The sequence below is a fragment of the Patiria miniata genome, unplaced genomic scaffold (assembly GCF_015706575.1).
Source record: "Patiria miniata isolate m_02_andy unplaced genomic scaffold, ASM1570657v1 HiC_scaffold_29, whole genome shotgun sequence".
NCBI classification, from domain to species: domain Eukaryota; kingdom Metazoa; phylum Echinodermata; class Asteroidea; order Valvatida; family Asterinidae; genus Patiria; species Patiria miniata.
In genome coordinates this window covers 1223567-1241138 of record NW_024037068.1, presented here as the reverse complement: position 1 = coordinate 1241138, position 17572 = coordinate 1223567, and the positions used below count along the sequence as shown (strand labels likewise).

Below are 17572 nucleotides of genomic sequence, written 5' to 3'. Positions count from 1 at the left end.
ATTCAGTGCATGTGTAGCAAAAGCTATTTCCATGGTGAAATGTCAAATACCATCCTGGGACTTTATAGTTTTGTGACGGTGCTTCAAACAAGTAAAAAAAAAAACTAGTTGCAAAACTCGATACTGTAGTCCTTTTTAATTTGTGTTTTAATCAGCTTTACATTATATAATTCGATGTTGCAGTGATGACATTCTCAGTGATCCGTCCAACTTGCATTAAACCAAAATAGCCCTTTGGTTATTATTTTTCTCATCAAAATAAAATATCATTGTTTTTGTAAATATATTTTTTTGTATATTTTGTACATGATGTATCCACATTTTCAACAAAATAGTTTCAGTCAATTCCAGTTTAAAGTAACAAAAATAGTTTTTGCAGTGTACAGAGTGTTTTTTTTTCCTTCCTATTTTTCATTTTTGCATAATTTTTATTTTTTTAATGAGTAATTTAAAATCCATCATTGTATCATGTAGAACACTGGAATAAACTAAAATATTACGGAATTGTAATTATAGAATTTTCAAATATAATGTTTGCTTTTTTAAACGGTGGGTTTTTTTTTCTGTCGTCCAATAAAGTTTTCTAGATTCAAAATAAACTCCCGTGATTTTTCTTTTGTGCCTCATATCGTCACCGTTTTCACGAAGAGCCACATATGTGGATTTTTAAGAGAGCGTTTTCGAGATAATCGCAGAAGTTTCTCATATTTTAAAACCAACAACCTTCTGCAACAACTTTGTGCAGCAAGGAAACCACCACACGATTCTACGAGAGCTGAATTTTTACATGAATCCAGTAATAACTTAAATAAGACTTAATACAGCAGTTAATTGGTGAAAATTAATTAGTAAAGATATGTGGCTCTTCGTGAAAACGCAAATTCAGGTTTCCGACATATTGGCCCTTTCTGTTCAACGTGTATTTCCATAGGCGCGCGTCAGTACGCGCGCGCAGCTGAAAATGTAACAAACATGTGAAAACGGAAATCTCATTTGACCTACTTTTACGTATTTCCGTACAGTGGGTTTTGTATGCGTTCAAAGGGAGAAAATGTATGTGGTTCTTCGTGAAAACGCAAAATGCATTTGTCGAGATTTCTGCCCCTTGCAATATTAATCTAACTTGGAAATTAATGATGTTTCGCTTACAGAAACATGACAAAATGGTGAAGTACATTGTTTTAAAGCAAAATATTGAGAGAAAAAAATCAAAATCGAAAAAAATGGTAATTATTGCCACATACATGTATGTGGCTCTTAGTGAAAACGGTGACGAAAAACATATGTTTTGCACATAACTTTTACTTAGTAGATTATTGAAACAGACGTAAGTACCAAATGATCTTAATAACTATGAACATTTCAAAAGGGCAGGCTGCTTTTTAATGTTTGTTTGGTGTGAATACATCAGGCAAGTTCTTTTAGCAGTCCGTTTGGTAATGTTCTGAATAAATATTCATGCTGTTTTCTTTGTGTAATGAGCAAATGAAATTTACTGCAGGTTTTTTTTTTTTGGGGGGGGGGTGCTAATTCTATAGATCATTCCATTGCTGTCATATTTAAAGTTCCATTCAGTATGTTTGACTTTTGACATTCCAAACATTGTGTTCTCTCAGCAGTATCATTCCGATTCCCTTTTCTGTGCGTCCTGTACAACTTGACCAACTGTTGTTATTGTCGACTTCGTCAACAGAATCGCTTCTCAAATCAATATTTTCACGTGCTTCCCTCCGTTCTGTATTGACGTCATTCCACACATCTGTCCGGAAACATCCGCAATTGCTGGCGCCGTCTGTTGCAATGGCGGGAACATTTCCCGCCAACTGACAGATATCGTCCGATGGCGATCCGCGTATTGACGTTTCGCGCCTCGAACCATCCGATTGACTATCGGTAAACTTGAGGCCATCCTCTAATTGTGTTATCTCGCGAGAGGCCAGATTCACTCTCTTGCCGATACAGCCCGAAGCCGGTTTTGCAGGAGTTATTCTCCCGATCTGCGTATAATCCGATCTCGTTGCCTCCTGATGCGAGTCCCTCAGGAGGAAGGGAGGAATTACCGCCGAGATATTGGTCCCGGAGGCAGGCGAAGTCAAGGCATTGACGTCATGCCTGGTGAAGGGCGCGCTGGTGATGACGGGCCGTGCGAGTTCGCCCGTACTTGTCGGCCTGTCGTTGTACCGCCAGCCAAGTTTAAACTTGATCCCTCGCAGGCAGTCCAGCTGCCGTGGGGCCGTGTTGGCGTTTTCCCGGTCGCTGTCTTCCGTTTTCCGCTCGGTGGTCGCGCTGATAGTGTCGGGTACTCGTTGCTGATGGACGGTAGTGGATAGATAGGTGTCAGTTTTGGAGGTTGAGTGACAGCGTGGAGACGAAGCGGTCGCAGTCTCGTGTCGATGAGGTGATGGCTGTGATTGGGTGATGGAACCGCGTGATTTACTTCCCGTCCGATCCTTCTTAGTAGCGTAGCATCTCTTACCATCCTGAAAGAAAACAGGGGGAAAATTTATATCGATCTTAGAAAAGCAGGCAAATGACGTAGCCAGGGGGTGGGTGGGAAGGGATGGGTTCGGCTGGTAACGTAAGATTCGAACTGTCTGTACCCTTCTAGTATAACCCTCAAAAGCAATTGGCCCCAAACCAAAATAGTTATGATCTTTTACCGAATGACCCAAAGGCCCACGTAGAATGCCAAATTTTATATTAATTTTTGCTTTGCTTCCAAAAGCTGATTATTAATTCGCATATACGTTGGCGTGGCATCCCGGAATTGTTTACATCGGATTATCTAGCGCCCAGACCTATGTTCTTGAAACTCAATGGTTCTTGAGTCTGGAGTGCTGATTGGTTACACATAGCAACCGATGAAATCTATTGCAGTGGTGAATGGAAACACAGGCCTAATAGCAACCGATGAAAACTGTCGTCACTCCAAAAAACATTAACAACTTGCTGACAATGTGAATTGAGTCACGCGACATCGATCGAATGTTGCATGTAATCGTCATTACGGTGATAAATTTGATTAACTAACTGGCTGTAAGTAGGTGCGAACACGGTCACAGCGCGTGCAGATGCAACAAGGCCATACACGCGCCTCACAGCTGACGTACACGGGGCGCAGGTGTAGCGTGAATATCCGACTCCGTGATATGTGGACTCATTGGTAGTACTGCACATGCGTGAGTACGATAATATGCTATTTTTAGGATCATTATGGGAGAGTGACCTGTCACTTGCGAGGGATTAACCAATAATTGGGAAAAGGGGTCCGATTTTCATAGGAGTCGGATTTCCACATGACACCGGCGATGTCGAGGCGTTGCATGCGCTGCGTTTGACTCCCACGGTGAAGCGTGTGTGTGTGTGTGTGTTCGCTAATTAATCATTCAAAATAATAAGCGCCCGCCCACGATAAGTCGATATATGTGGGCGTTTGACTTACGACAATCAGGCATGCCGGTTGAAACAGCCATATGGCAAAAAAAATGTCTGGATCGTTAATTTTTAGGGTTTACTCTTCTGGTAGTTCACTTCATTTTTGCATTTTTGATATCAAGATGTCCTAAATTTCATTACGCTGGCACAAAACAGACAGTGGCATATCCAGCAGGAAGGGGGATCGAGAGGGGCAGAACGTCAGTCGTCCCTGGCGACATTTTACAACACAACACAACAACCCCCCCCCCCCCCCCCCCCCCCAGTTTAGGACCTAAAAGTTCTAGCAACTGGATTAAGAACTTATGTCGGATTTACTGGTCATTTTGGAAAGGAAACACCTCATTTCTCCCCGGCCCTGAACATAAAATCCGCCACATCAAACGCATAACATAAGCCTTACTTTTAAAGGTAATAGACAACATTTGCAAACATCAAAAAACAAAACTACCAAATTATTAAGTTCCTTACTTGACTGTAAGTGAATAATAGTCTCAAGCATCCTGTGAAATCATGGCACCTGGTGTGCTGTCATTTTCAAGAAAACTGGAATTTTCGTTCCATTTCCAACAATGTTCGGCCGATGATCGATGGAAAAACACTGACTTTTTTTCAAATACTGCCCTCAATATTATTTACCAAATTTAGTTAGTCCACATTTTGTTTGCAGCCTGTTACACCCGAGAACGGGTGCAAGCCAGCTAGTCTGGTTCCCTGACCTGACAATTCCCCTACGGGATTGCTCCGTTTCGTCTGAATTACGGTCAGGGAACACACAACTTTAAAAAGGTCAGTGTAACAATATTGCTATAAAATACTGACCCCCAAATCCATCCATTTCTGAAAGTTACAGCAAAAGCAAATGTTGTATAATTATTACCTTTAATATTGCTTGAGTGAATTTGCCCAATGGATAACGGGTATTGTGGAAAGGGAAAAGGCACTGGCATTGCCCCCTCCTTCTCACTGCTTGTAGCTATTGTGTAAATATCACTCGGGCATTTATTAGCAATTCATTCTGCATAGTTTTGAATGGCTATACAAAGTATAGGATACAGAGTGATATTGGAAGGATTTCGAAAAGTCCTTTTAGAAAATCTTAAATTTGGAAGCAAACGGTGATTTATTGGAACAGAGCATCGACTTCACGAGGAAAGTCCGGGAATTATTTTAGTCTTCAAAAATAGGCTCTGGACCCAAATTTCGTTCAACTTTCTCAGCTGTTATAGTTGCGGTCCAGTATGACGAATGAAACCTTATAATTATGATTCTGTTTGTAAGAACTATTCTTCGGCCAACGTGGCACTGTATTCTCCAGCGGAATGGTTTCGCGCGCGTGGGAGTTCGGGAAATTTATCTACCATAAATAACGCGTGCTGCCTACGTAATGCATGATGTTATGTTGATGCATTACTAGTACATGTATAAACACTGAAGGCTTTTAGAATGTGTTGATAAACACACCACAACCGCATTGTAGTGGTTCCTATAATTTGCAATTTACGTGAAATAGAAAATAATAGTTCCATTGCACACGGGAAACGCTTTGCCATTTATTAATGTTTATACGAATTTAAGGAGCTAGGAGTCGAAGCTATATCCGATTGCAATAGGACTGTATATATATAGGCCATATTGAAAAACAGTGTTATACCGCAACGATATTGCTTGTACCACATCTTTAAATTCTAAGAAACAGGTTGGGTATTATTTTTGTTGTATAATTCTATCCCACCCGAACTTGGCTTATATACCTATGTTGTGTTAATTTGGTTTTTACGTTGGAGGAAAATTGACGAAACGGGATGTTGTGGTCACGTGATGCTATCAAACGGTTCCCTTCTGCACTGCATGCCTTGAAAAATAACTGGTTTAAAGGTGTTGACACAGGCCTATACTATTTAGCCTATAGGCAAAACAATCTGCAAAAGATGTTTAAATGTTTGGGCTGCCCGGGGGGTCTCTCGGCGTGACGTTACAGGGCAGTCATCCAAGTCACAAAATGATATTTGAATGATTTCGGGTATTAACATGATAGGCCTAATGACAAAAAAATGGCTCAATATAAATATTTACTTCACTCTCAAAATGTAGAATTTTTTATATTTAAAATATATTAAAGGGGGGGGGGAAGGCTGTAGTTTTTGCCCAGTATATAATTTACTCACTGAGAGTTGGTGTTTTAAATTTAAGGAATTATATTTGGTATTTTCCACGCCATGTTGTTTTTCTTCTTTGTTTTTCACGCTATTTTGGAATGATATTATTTTCTTCAATTCATTGAATCCTACCACCGATACTGATAATTTCTTGCACCTCTATCAGAAACTATTTCACAGTTGCTTGATTTGACCCACATTCATCCAAGAAAAACCGCGATTGAGCCATCAGATTCAGCCAGGCAGAAAAGAGCCTATAAATAATTACCTTGAGCATCACCGCATGCTGTGGGCGTTCGCCCGCAGATCGGCCCCCGTGGCACGTCCCACGCCGCACGTTGAGTTTACGCTGTCGAGCCCTGTCATTGGCAATAAACGAACCATGGTAATTGATACAAGTAGATTGCAAGTATTGCTGTGTTTTTAAGATGAGCAGTTGAGTTATTGCTGTGACTAAAAACTGTCAACCTCTTCGGGGGATGTTCAAGGGAGACACTCACTTATACCGGATATTAATATTGGATGCCGTTTTCTTATGACGATATGATGGTTATTTCGTAATAGCGTGGTTCCCGGTATTTCGTGTAGTCTTATATCGATATTGCAGATTTCGTACGTTGTGAAACAGCTGTTAAATTCTACCGACAATTTGAACTGCCTCAGGGATAAATTACGTTTTACCACACGGAAGAATGGACTATATTGTTCTTATCATTTATTTTCTCGATGAGATTTTCGTTTTTGAATATATCCCGAATTCTCAAAGATGTTCCACAATCACCATATAGATTTGGTGATTTGGCGATGGGTCATTTATTTGATGCATTTTAATAACCATTTTATTTTAATAAATACATCTGTGTACTTCAGGGCACTCACATACAACACATTTGTGCCCCAAAAAATGAGATTGCGGGGGGGGGGGGAAGCAATATCTTATGAATTGAACCGCCTTTAGCAGTATGGACAGCAGTAGTCGTATGCATCGGCCTCATCAAACACGATACCGCCCACATTTTGAACAAATAAACATTCTTTGACGGCACTATAATGAAAATGATTAACATTTATCATCGACCAATAATGACGTCAGGAAAATAGCAATATTGACAACAAAAGTATCTTTCGATTTACATAAATACATTGCTGCACAGGGTGAGTAAAAAAAGACACCCAAATGGCAGGGCCATATTCTTAATAAGGCTCAGCGTGTAGCATTTTCAACATCTAGGATTTGAAAACCCAATTAATCAGCTTTCTTTCAGTACAAGAATCATTCAAATCACTCATGTACTTTTCAAGTTACGGAATTTTAAACACAATCTCCGTTTTAAAGTTCTGTCCACGGATCACAAGAAAGGTGTGTGTTTTTGTTTTGCTGAAAGAACACTTACCTTTTTTTGTGATCCGGAGACAGAACCTCAAAACGGAGGTTGTGTATGAAATTCCATAACTTGAAAAGTTTATTGAATGATTATTATTGTACTGAACGAAAGCTTATGAATTGGGCTTTCATATCCTAGATTTTGAAAGTGCTTCATGCAGAACTTCAGTAAAAAAATTGGTCCTGCCATTTGGGTTTACTTTTTTTTTTTTTACTCGCCCTGTGTACGTTTACTGAACACAGGCAGCATGCTATACCCAATTTCAATATGATTTAAAGCCTACCTTTCTTTTCGTTGCTGGAACAGTTTGATCAGTGTCACATCCAAAATGTTCTCCTCGGGTTCCCAAGTGTTGAATCTTCATAAAAAAAATAACAAATGAAAATCAACATTATTTTCTGCAACTTACTACATATGTACCGACATCCATCTCAACTATGTTACAATGTGCAAACGTAATTTATAAGGGACCAGAACATTTTTTTGGGGGGGGGGATTGGGTTTTTTAGTTTGCTTGTTTCCTTAGTTCTTTATATCTTTGCTTTCATTTTCGTTAAATTACATTTTTATTCCCGTGCAATATCTCCAGATTTTACTAGTTGTTCAAAGCAGAATTTTTAAATGACATTTGATTCTCCAAGTTATGTTTAATACAGACATTCATTTACCATATCATTTTTCCTCAAGTATAAGTTAGAGTTAGAGACCGTTACTGTCCTCATTTCTTGGTTTGTTCGATTTATTTTTTTTGAAGAAACGATTAACGACTGGTTGTTATTACTTTACCCATTTCTCTAATTTGTGCGGCGGTAAAAATACATGTCCTATGCTGGCTTTTCACAGCAAAATTTAAACACTAAAATTTTTCGTGATTGAACACTTTCGATCCCAGTTAAAACTGATTGATATATGTTTTCCAATGTGCCGCAACAATCTCGAGACTGGGGTTTGTTGTGGCCATCGGAGGGTTTATCATTAATTTTTTTTTCACAAAAGTCGGTTCCCTCACAGAAGGAGAGGAATATACGACGATGTTTGTCAATCAACTCTTTCCATGTCAAAACTGAACGTTTGACATTGCATCCACAAAAACAAAAACAAACGCCGGGACCAAAAAAACTTACTTTGTGGGCCATCCTTTCCATTTTACTAGGTACTCCAACCCGCCCTGCAATAAACAAAAAATGGGATTATTACAGAGTTTATGAAAAAGATGACTTATTTAGGCCTAAAAAAGGAACTTAAATGGCGCCCTCATTTTTTTAAAGGCATTCTGAATAGCACTTTCCAGATCTAGTATATGCAAGCCCAATTAATAACCTTTTTATTAGTGAAAGAATTATCCAAATCGGTAATTTACTTTTCCAGTTATGGAATTTTGAACACAAACACCGGTGGTTTTTTTTTTTATCTTGTCCACGGATCAAAAGGGTATATGTATCACTTCAGTAATAATGAAACCATGTATCCTGTAAATGATATGAGAATAATCACATAAGTCTCCGGGCCGGGGCAGCCAAGTAGAAGGTAGGGCAAGACTATAAACTCTTGACATTATAAAGCATGTAATTTTAACATTGGAAGCAGCAGGTTTTTAAATAAATGTTGTGATAGCAAAACGAAAACTGTTCATAATATATCAAAACACACATCAGAACACTCTCATAACCATGATAACTGGCTCTTTATTGTGATCCGTGGACAAGGTTAAACAACGGCGTGTGTTCAAAATTCCGTAACTTTAAAAGTACATGAGCGATTTGAATTATTCTTTCACTAAAACAAAGCTTATTAATGGAGCTTTTATATCCTAGATCTGGAAAGCGCTACATGCAGAACTTTATATATAAAATGGGTGAGCCGTTTGTGTTTCCCTTTTTTTTTGACTCACCCTGTAGGCCTGTGCAACCATTGTGTGTAAAAATAACGCAGTTGTATTTCTGTTTAGAAGGTCATGTCTGGTGTGGTGAGTGTGTGATTCCAAGAATAATAGGCGATGTCGCATTCTTCTGTTTGGTGATTCAACCCCGGTGTATAATTCTACCAGTGTTGTCATAAAAAGTAGGCATAATTAACCCAAATAGGATTTTTTTTCTCCAGAATTTTTAAAAGTCATATGAAACCGGAATGCAGATTTTCACAATGCTTTGCAATAATAAACAAAACACATTTTGTGGTTTGGGACTATTTTCGACGCACTGCAAGTGAAGTTAATGTAAAGCGGACATTGTTGAGGAAATAGTTGGTGTCGACCGCAGAGATATTTGTATCAACACACAACCCTTGGTTTTTGTTTGTTTTGTTTTACCGCAAACTCATCGTAATTTTCAATTATAGGGTATGAAAACTACCTGCTTAATTTGGAATGGACAAAATGAGAAAATTTGTGTTAAATTGAAATCCTTTGCATAAGTTATTATTACCGAAATTATTTTCGCAAAAGTGAATCGAGAAATTATATATATCAAAATTATTTTTGCAAAAAAATGTATCGACTTTTTTTTAAAAAACGTATGTTAAGTTAAGGCTTGGGTGAGCGCATTTAAACTTATGTTATTGTCATTTGTTGATGAGTTTATGGAAATATTACATATTCCCTGTAAAGAAAGGATTTTAACGTTCCAAACCCACCAATAAAAATGACTTTTTTTTGTCTTTCATTTTGAGTGCTTAGATGAAGCATCTTCAACTTTTTCAATAAAATATGTGACCGATTTAAATCTCTTCCAAAAAAAACCAGGCCAATTATTTAGTTCTTATTTGGGAGCAATCTAAGTCATCTTCAACCTTCCAAGGTAAAACATACCGATGGAGTGTGACGTGTAAATTCGTACTTTTCAAATGAAACAATAATATTCTTTGCAAACCCTCACCTTTCTGCGGCGTGTTTTCCTGATGGAATCCGCGATATACACCGGTCCCATATGGTGCAGAGAGTCCGTAGCCAGCACCGCATCGCCGGTTGCCATCGCGCCGTTACCCGGTAACACAACCTCCGTTCCTCTCATTGCCCCTTGCTGCCAAAATTTCTGAAACTACTTCTCTTAATTCTGTCTCCTTTAATACTTCTACCGATTCCTGCGCAACCAAGGATGGAATTGGTGACTGCTCGACCGATCCCGATCGTTTATGCAACCCACGGACTGTTAAATAAAAACATATGCCTTCGTCATGATTATCTTTATCGTTTGCGGTATTTCGCGCGTGGAAGCGCGGCTAGCAGTATGACGTCATTACATCGACGTGACGTCATCCACTCAAAATGAGGCCGGCCGCGTTTGGGAAATTGATGGTGCGGAGTTGAAGTGCGATCGAAGGATCGAGATTGCTTTCAAGTGGGTCGTACTCATATGGTCGCATACCGGGGCTGGTGTTTCCGATTTTTGTATCGCGGCTGCTGATAAGTCACCAACACTCTCCTTATGCTGATTAAAGTCAAGAGAAAGGGAGGCCATGACGTGTTTATACAAATCAATTACAGTATAAATTGCCCGTGGGGAATGAATGCAATTGTATACAGTACATAATTTTAATCAACGATATCAGGTGGGCTTCTTTTTGTTTTCCTTGGCCGTTCGGGAGATGGTTAGAGGCGTTTTTTGTTGAGATGCCGCGGTGTTTCTTAGAAAATTATTGACGGCACACGTCTTTGCGGTTTCACCTAAGATCATATTGCCACTCGGTGGTTTTAGTTATGTCTTGTCAACAGAAGATTGCTTTTGTATACACGCACATACCGAATTCGTATAGTCAATTAACGTCGTTGTTGTGCTTTTCGCTATCAAAAACGAAAAAGTCAATATACAACACATTAGCCTAACTATACGGCAAAGCATGTTTAAGAACTGTTATTCGGCACTCAAATTAAACTGTCATGTGCTTGCTTGCAATTTATTAAATAATTTTGCAGACATGTTTTATATATACAATATGGATAGCTACGTTTCTTGGGTAGTAATACATTTTGCCCTAAATTTCACGGTTAGACTTTAAACTTGGATGCTCTTTGCTTGCAAATATTGAAATGATGTCTTGCGCAATCGTTAGTTATCACGATGATGTAATTCATGAACTGAGCGTCCGCCTATCTCAAAATGCCAACAGTTTCAGCGGTTTCAGCCCGCCTCCACGTCAAATTATACCCAGCACGAATTGAGACGAAGGGGTACCCCCCCCCCAATCTCGCTATACCCTATGAAAACCATAGACTATTCCCCCCTAGAATTATCTCAACAGAATTCCTGAGATTCTGGTAACACAATGACCAACACAAAGGAAGGAAAGGGGGGGGGGGGTTCCCTCAGTCTCATATCGTGCTACATAATGTGTCAAATGGGACCCATTATAGTCCCCGCCCACTGCGCAGGAAACGACATGTCGTCAATGGTTGACGTGACTATTATGCAAATTGTTGCCGTATACAATAATATGCCTTATGCCTCATCAGGTTCAATTCAGTCGTCATCGGGTGAATTGCTGAATTTATGACTGTGCATGCAATAATTTTCGTGCACAGTCACTGCACACCAGCGTATATACTTGCTGCGTGCAAAATTTTGGAGAAAAAACATTGGTTACATGACATATTCATCAAACAAAAGTCGAGCTTTTTCCGAGATCTTTCCAGACCAACCAACATCGTTTTAATTTTCCGCTGCAGATTGAAGTCTAATAATGAACCAATGTAGTGCAAATATTAACGAAAGACAAGTTCCCGGTATTTCACCCCCTCCCCGTCAACATTTAACCTCGGGCAATTTGTTTTCCAGAGGAGCGGATTGAGAGTGCCCCGTTTAGGTCTGATCAAGGTCATTGCGAGATCCTTTTACTCCACGAAATGTCGAATCGAGCTTTTTTGGTTGAACGTTCAAAACCCAAGCACTGTGAGTCTTTCATTTCTAACACCGGAAGTAACTTTTATCTGAAGTCATGGAAAAGATCTTGACGACGGGGGCATAGGGGCATTTGCCCCCCCCCCCCCAAGTTGTTTCCTTGCCCCCCCCCCACCCCACCCCCAGTTTGCCCCCACTTACCAGTTCTCCCCCAACACTTTACAAATAGATTAATTATGTTCATTTTCTTCGCTGTTAAGATTCATAACAAGTTGAAGAGTGAAGAATCATAAACAAAAATCATCACCAAAAAACCTAGTAATTAAAGACGTTTATGCTGATGTGATGGTGGATTTTCATTTACACTTGATACTTCCTTTAATTTCCCCTTCCCCTAGATATCATCAGATTCATTTAGACTGCCCCCCTCCAAAAAAAAAATTCCTTGCCCTCCTGCCTCCAAATTTTTTTGGGGAGTCTGGCGCCGCCACTGACAACTTCAGTTATACTTAAACGTTAATGCTTGTGGTTATTTTTTATTCCACAGCTGGCCGCGTGTTCGTGTCAAGTCAAACATTATTTTTCAATTGACGAGTGTCAATTTTGAAGATTTTCTTTGCCCACGGGTGACGGTCTGTCATTGTGATGATGACGTCAATGTACTGTGTGTCCTTATTAATGTTGGTGTTTCAATGATAATGAAAGCAATGACGAAAATGTTGCCAATGGCAACGGTAAGGTAAATGCTCGCCGTACAGTGGATTTTTGCGTATTTTTGTCTCATTTTGTCTTTCATGTGGTTCGCGGCGTAACAAAAATAAGCCTCTGTACTGATGACGTCACACTTAGTTTACATGTGCACTTTCCTATGGGGCCAGTGGGGGCCACGGTCCACTGAGGCTTATTCCTTACTAAAATAGACTGAATCAGATGCAGAAGCATTGATTTTACTTGGCTCCAGTGCTCCTGGAAATGTCATAGGGCGTTAGTCGGACCATAGCAAAATAGGACAGATTATTACTCTGCATGTTGTGTTATGCATCGTTAAGCACATGATCACTGCAGTACACCCACACACAGCAGGAATGCGGGCGATCCACGCTCAAATTGGCAAGAGTTCAGTCCATGAAATCCTAAAACTAGTCGTGGATTTTCTGGCCTCCCCCTCCTGTTATTTCTAAACGGGCGGTGAGCGGTGACTAAAATAATCACATGAATACAGACTGAAATATTTAAAATCTGTTGTATTTTCATATTTCTTGTAAACGGATTCTTTGAAAGTAACATCGTGTCCGACATTGACATTCTTTGTTACTCCTTCCTGAGTAAGCACATTCCCCATAGCACATTTTTTAATGATTTTGTTCAGATCATGTTCAACCAGACATTATGCAAATTTTGCCTGGCACAGTTGAAGAGTTTTCCTCTTAATTCAGGATGAAGTACGGTGCTTTCGTTCATCATTTCCCACTTTTTCAATTTAGTCCGCAAAATTAATTTCCATCGGTAAAGTGATCATGAACTTCAGAATTTACGTTAGATATCATGTTTTTACGGGTCCAATATTTAGCGCCCTCTATCGACAAAATGAACAGCGCCCTCTACCGATTATTAAATTCGGATCGGTCATGCGCAAATAAATAGCGCCCTCTATTACATATAACAGCGCCCTCTACTGACCTTAGCAAGCACTATTACCAACTCGCCCCCCTTTTTGCCCCAAACGCGGGAAGTCAATGGAGGGCGCCCTTCATTTTATCAATAGAGGGCGCTATTTATTGGATGTGAAAACTGAAAAAAGGGAAGACGTCAACGTGATTCACGAAGAAACAAATTCTGGATTTTTTTTGTTTCCAAGCAGGTGTTTTGCTAGCTAAGTTACCAGCAATGACATCGACAGGTGAACAATGCTATCCACTGAATTTGTCATAAAATGTGGCCAATTTACTGGACTACTTCCGTAACCAGGTAACCAAGGCTACACCCGCGCCAGAACGTTTTTTGTTTGGCGATCGTGTGGTGTAGCTGTAGGGCCCGGGACTATTATTAAAGGAAGGGAACAAAATCCATTTAAAAATTATTGGACCTACCAAACTTGTTGGCGACATGCTCAATAAACAGGTATGTCATCAGGTCATAGATAGAAGGCAGGGTTTGATTTTTTGAGGGAAATTTGGGGGTAAAATGACGATGACAGCACGCGCGGCGACAACATGCAACCCGAAAATAAAATAAAGATGGCGATCACTGCGCGATGTTCCGTGGGCACGCTTGGCGCACTGAATCACAAGGCACAAACCTTGCAAGAAAATCTTGATTTCTACCCCAAAAATCTGTTCAAAATTGCAAAACGGGTGTCATTAGAACTGAGAAAAGATTGCTTTTGATTGTAAAGGTGATTTTTGAGCAATAAAAAACATTTTTGACTCTAGTCTAATTTGATCAAAACAAAACAGGGGCCCTACACTTCACAAATCACCTTTTGTTTTCCTTTCGATATTCAAATGCAGACTTTGTTGCAAGTTTCTTTACGCTTTGGAAGCACACTCACCTTCTTAATACTAAGACAAATGGCTCCTTTCTTTCTGAGACGTCTACTTGTCATGTAATTTCCAAAGGTCAATTTAATGCTCATATGTAATGGTATACATGGTATAGTGAAATGATTTTCATGCAGAATCACGCTAGCCACAATGCCTACTGTTAGTGTGACCTGCAGATCAACATGTTTGATGTCAGTCACGCAGTCACGCAGTGCGCAGCCGGTTCGGCGACTGTCTTTAGTAATCTTGATGTATAGTACGCATGAGCAGATGAGGGTGCACTAAACACCGAGGATTACTTGCCGAGCCCTAAGTCTACCTCCATGCTCAAAAATAGCACAGCAATAATTATAAGATGGAATTTTTGCGCCGGGGTGATATTATTCAAATTAGGTTTTGCCTTCACCGACGATTTGAGCACAGCAATATTTGTTTTCTCTAGCGCGTCCATTATTCCAAAATGCAGCCTGGGAGTCTACTGTAATCTACACAATTTGAAAACTTTATGTAGTGAAAAGCCTGTTTATAAAATTGTCTTCTTTTTTTAACAGTAATTAGAGCGAGAAGATGAAGAGAAAGCAGCCGATGAGGTGAGGGAGGAGGCAAACTGGCAGTCCAGACTGCGAGGGAAGGAGCAGCAGACATGGCTGGGATGTGAAACCACACCCTGTGGGATGATGCAGGTAGGCTTATCTATTATAGTAAGGGAGCAGGGTAGAGGCAAGGAAAATTATATACTCTCGTTTTGCTCTAGTGGAAATTTTTGAACATGGACACAGACGATGGGAGCTTTTTGTTTATTAAAGTTCAATTTGTTTATGTTAAAAAGAGTGTGTGCGTTGGGTTTTTCTGGGAGCTTTTGGGATAAACTGTCTGCTCTCTGGCTGGAAAAAAATCGTGACACCTGTGGCAAACTGGTCCAGGTGAAAGGCAGTCTTTGGCTTGTCAGATTCAAGATTCAGATTTGTGTAGTATTACAATTTTGTTATGATGTCATTTGTCAGGTTACACTGGGCTGAGCCAGGAGTCATTTGATGATTGGGTGAGCAGACAGCAGCAGAGCAAAGAACGGCAGCAGCGATGTCAGGGGCCCCCACAAGTCTTGGTATAGCCACGCGGGCCTTGACTAAAGGCTACAGCTGTTGCGGCATCTGGACAAATTGCTGCAGGAATGTGGCAGCAGGTTGGTGGAGAGAGACAGTGATAAGGTCATGGAGAGGTTCACCCAGCTATCACAGGCACCCAACCAGTTAGGAGAGGAGGGGAAATTGCATTGATCCTGCCTTTAGATGAACCCCTATGCAATTCAGGCTCTGTGGTTTATATTCCTATTAGTGCAATTTATGTGGTTTGAGCAATTTACCAAAACCCAACATTTGCTTTTGCTGTAATTTTCAGAAATGGGTGGATTTGAACGTTAGTATTTTATAGCAAATATTGTTACACTGACATGTTAAAAGTTTTGTGTTCATAGATGCTGTAAAAACCAAAACAAAAGTGCTGTTCTTGTAGTCTGGTTCCCTGACCCGACTTCAGATGAAACAGAGCAGTTTATAGACGTCAGGAAATTGTCATGTAACAGAACCAGACTAGCTGACCAGATGGATGTGTAACCAATTTCTTTTTTTTGGGGGGGGGGGGCAGTATTTGAAAAAAAGCCAGGTTTTTTTCCCAACGATGGTCGGCCAACTCACCATTGTTGGCTGGCCATCGTTGGAAATTGATACAAAAATTTCACTTTTCTTGAAAATGACAGCACATCAGGTGCCATGATTTCACAGGATGCTTGAGGCTATTATTCACTTACAGTCAAGAAATGTATTTCATAATAATGTAGTAGTTTTGTGTTTTGATGTTTGCAAATATGTTATTTTACCTTTAAGCTCTATGTAACTACCAAGTGTCGTTATTCCTAGCTGGTTGATCTTTATGGTGGTAAACAATTGTTGAATGGTGCAATGTTGTATATGGGTGCATTATATCCATACATGTAATTTGAACATGAGTTTATATCTTTCATTTGGATATAGAGTCTGAAAACAACTAAAACATCATTGTCCTGATGACCTTTGTCACCACTGTGCCCTTTATTATTTGAATATGACTTTTCACTAATCCATCCAGTGTCCTCATTAAGCATGTCTTAAACTGGATCTAGGATGTATTGATGCTTTTTTAAACTAAGTAACAAGGCTTACATCAATCTTCTTTGCGGGTCCCAGAGTGACCAACCTGTAGTCCATTTTGTACTTGATTGAATCACTGACAGTGTTGAAGTCCCTGCAAGTTTTTACAAGTCCATCACAAGTCCTCCAGTCCCAATTCAACTCGTACCAGCTATTCAAATGATTTATTTGTCACAGACATTCCCTTGTTATTGTTTATCCCTTACCTGCAACTGAACTTGTGAAAGGACTTTTCATGGACTTGTGATGTACCTGTGATGGCCTCAACTACAACACTCGTCACTGACTCACTAACTCACTCACTGACTGTCATTTGTGAATTAGACTTGCTTAAGTCTCACCTTGGCCCTAGAGTTTGAAATGGGATAAACCCTGTAATGCCAATGACTGGGATAAAACCGACCCATTGTGTAGCCTGAGGCCACATGCATAACAAGGCTTCCAGTGAATAGCCATTCTATACTGTTTGAATATAAGTTTGTGCACTCGTAGACCAACTTACTAGGCTTTGCCCTGACTTGTTATAACAGTGCAGAAAATCTTCAGAAAGTTGCTTCAAAGGGCTCTTTACTGATTACAGTACTGATTACATGTTCAGTCGACTCTTGTTAACCGTAACTCCCTAGGGGGTGTGCAAAATTATATTAAAATTGGAGGATTCAGGACTGTTGGGGCTAATACAAAGTAATCCGGACCTAGCCAAAATGTTTATTTTATCAGAATTTTGTATCAAGCAGAGTGCCAGTCCCATTCAATGTTTGATGTATTAACCAGAATTTGTATTAACAGAGTTTGTATTAACGAGAGTCAACTGTATTTAGTATTTGGTCATATTAATTCCTTTTTTTTATGAAGCAAGGGAAATTTGAGTTTTTTTAATACAAAATAAAATATTCTGTGACTAAAGCAGTACAGTACATGTCTCAATTCAAGTGTCAAATTATTGATGGTTTGGTGTCATTTGTTTCATATAGAATATCCAAGTTGAAAAAATAGAAATTTCAAATTCGTTGAAGGAAACAAGCCCAATGT

General features: G+C 39.7%; 1 protein-coding gene and 1 long non-coding RNA gene across 2 annotated transcripts; one reads left to right on the top strand and one right to left on the bottom strand.

The window, feature by feature from the left end:
- Window positions 1-1230: 1230 nt before the first annotated feature.
- LOC119736299 lies at window positions 1231-10290 on the bottom strand. Its single transcript, XM_038210340.1, has 5 exons — window positions 9853-10290; window positions 8104-8147; window positions 7263-7337; window positions 5863-5953; window positions 1231-2480 (listed from the first exon to the last, which is right to left on the bottom strand). The coding sequence occupies exons 1-5, from the start codon at window positions 9985-9987 to the stop codon at window positions 1572-1574; spliced, it is 1254 nt and encodes a 417-aa protein (XP_038066268.1). The 5' UTR covers window positions 9988-10290; the 3' UTR covers window positions 1231-1571.
- A 3293-nt stretch (window positions 10291-13583) lies between these two features.
- On the top strand, window positions 13584-15689 carry LOC119735393. Its single transcript, XR_005272157.1, has 3 exons — window positions 13584-13779; window positions 14906-15037; window positions 15359-15689. It is a non-coding gene; the product is annotated as an uncharacterized LOC119735393 (long non-coding RNA).
- The last annotated feature ends 1883 nt before the right edge of the window (window positions 15690-17572 follow it).

Excerpts from the sequence above, each read along its gene's own strand:
- LOC119736299 (XM_038210340.1), bottom strand. The coding sequence starts at position 9,987 with ATGAGAGGAACGGAGGTTGTGTTACCGGGTAACGGCGCGATGGCAACC. Across the intron at positions 7,338-8,103 it reads TGGAAAGGATGGCCCACAAA|ATTCAACACTTGGGAACCCG; the intron begins GTAAGTTTTTTT and ends TTTTTTATGAAG. Across the intron at positions 2,481-5,862 it reads AGCATGCGGTGATGCTCAAG|GATGGTAAGAGATGCTACGC; the intron begins GTAATTATTTAT and ends GTTTTCTTTCAG.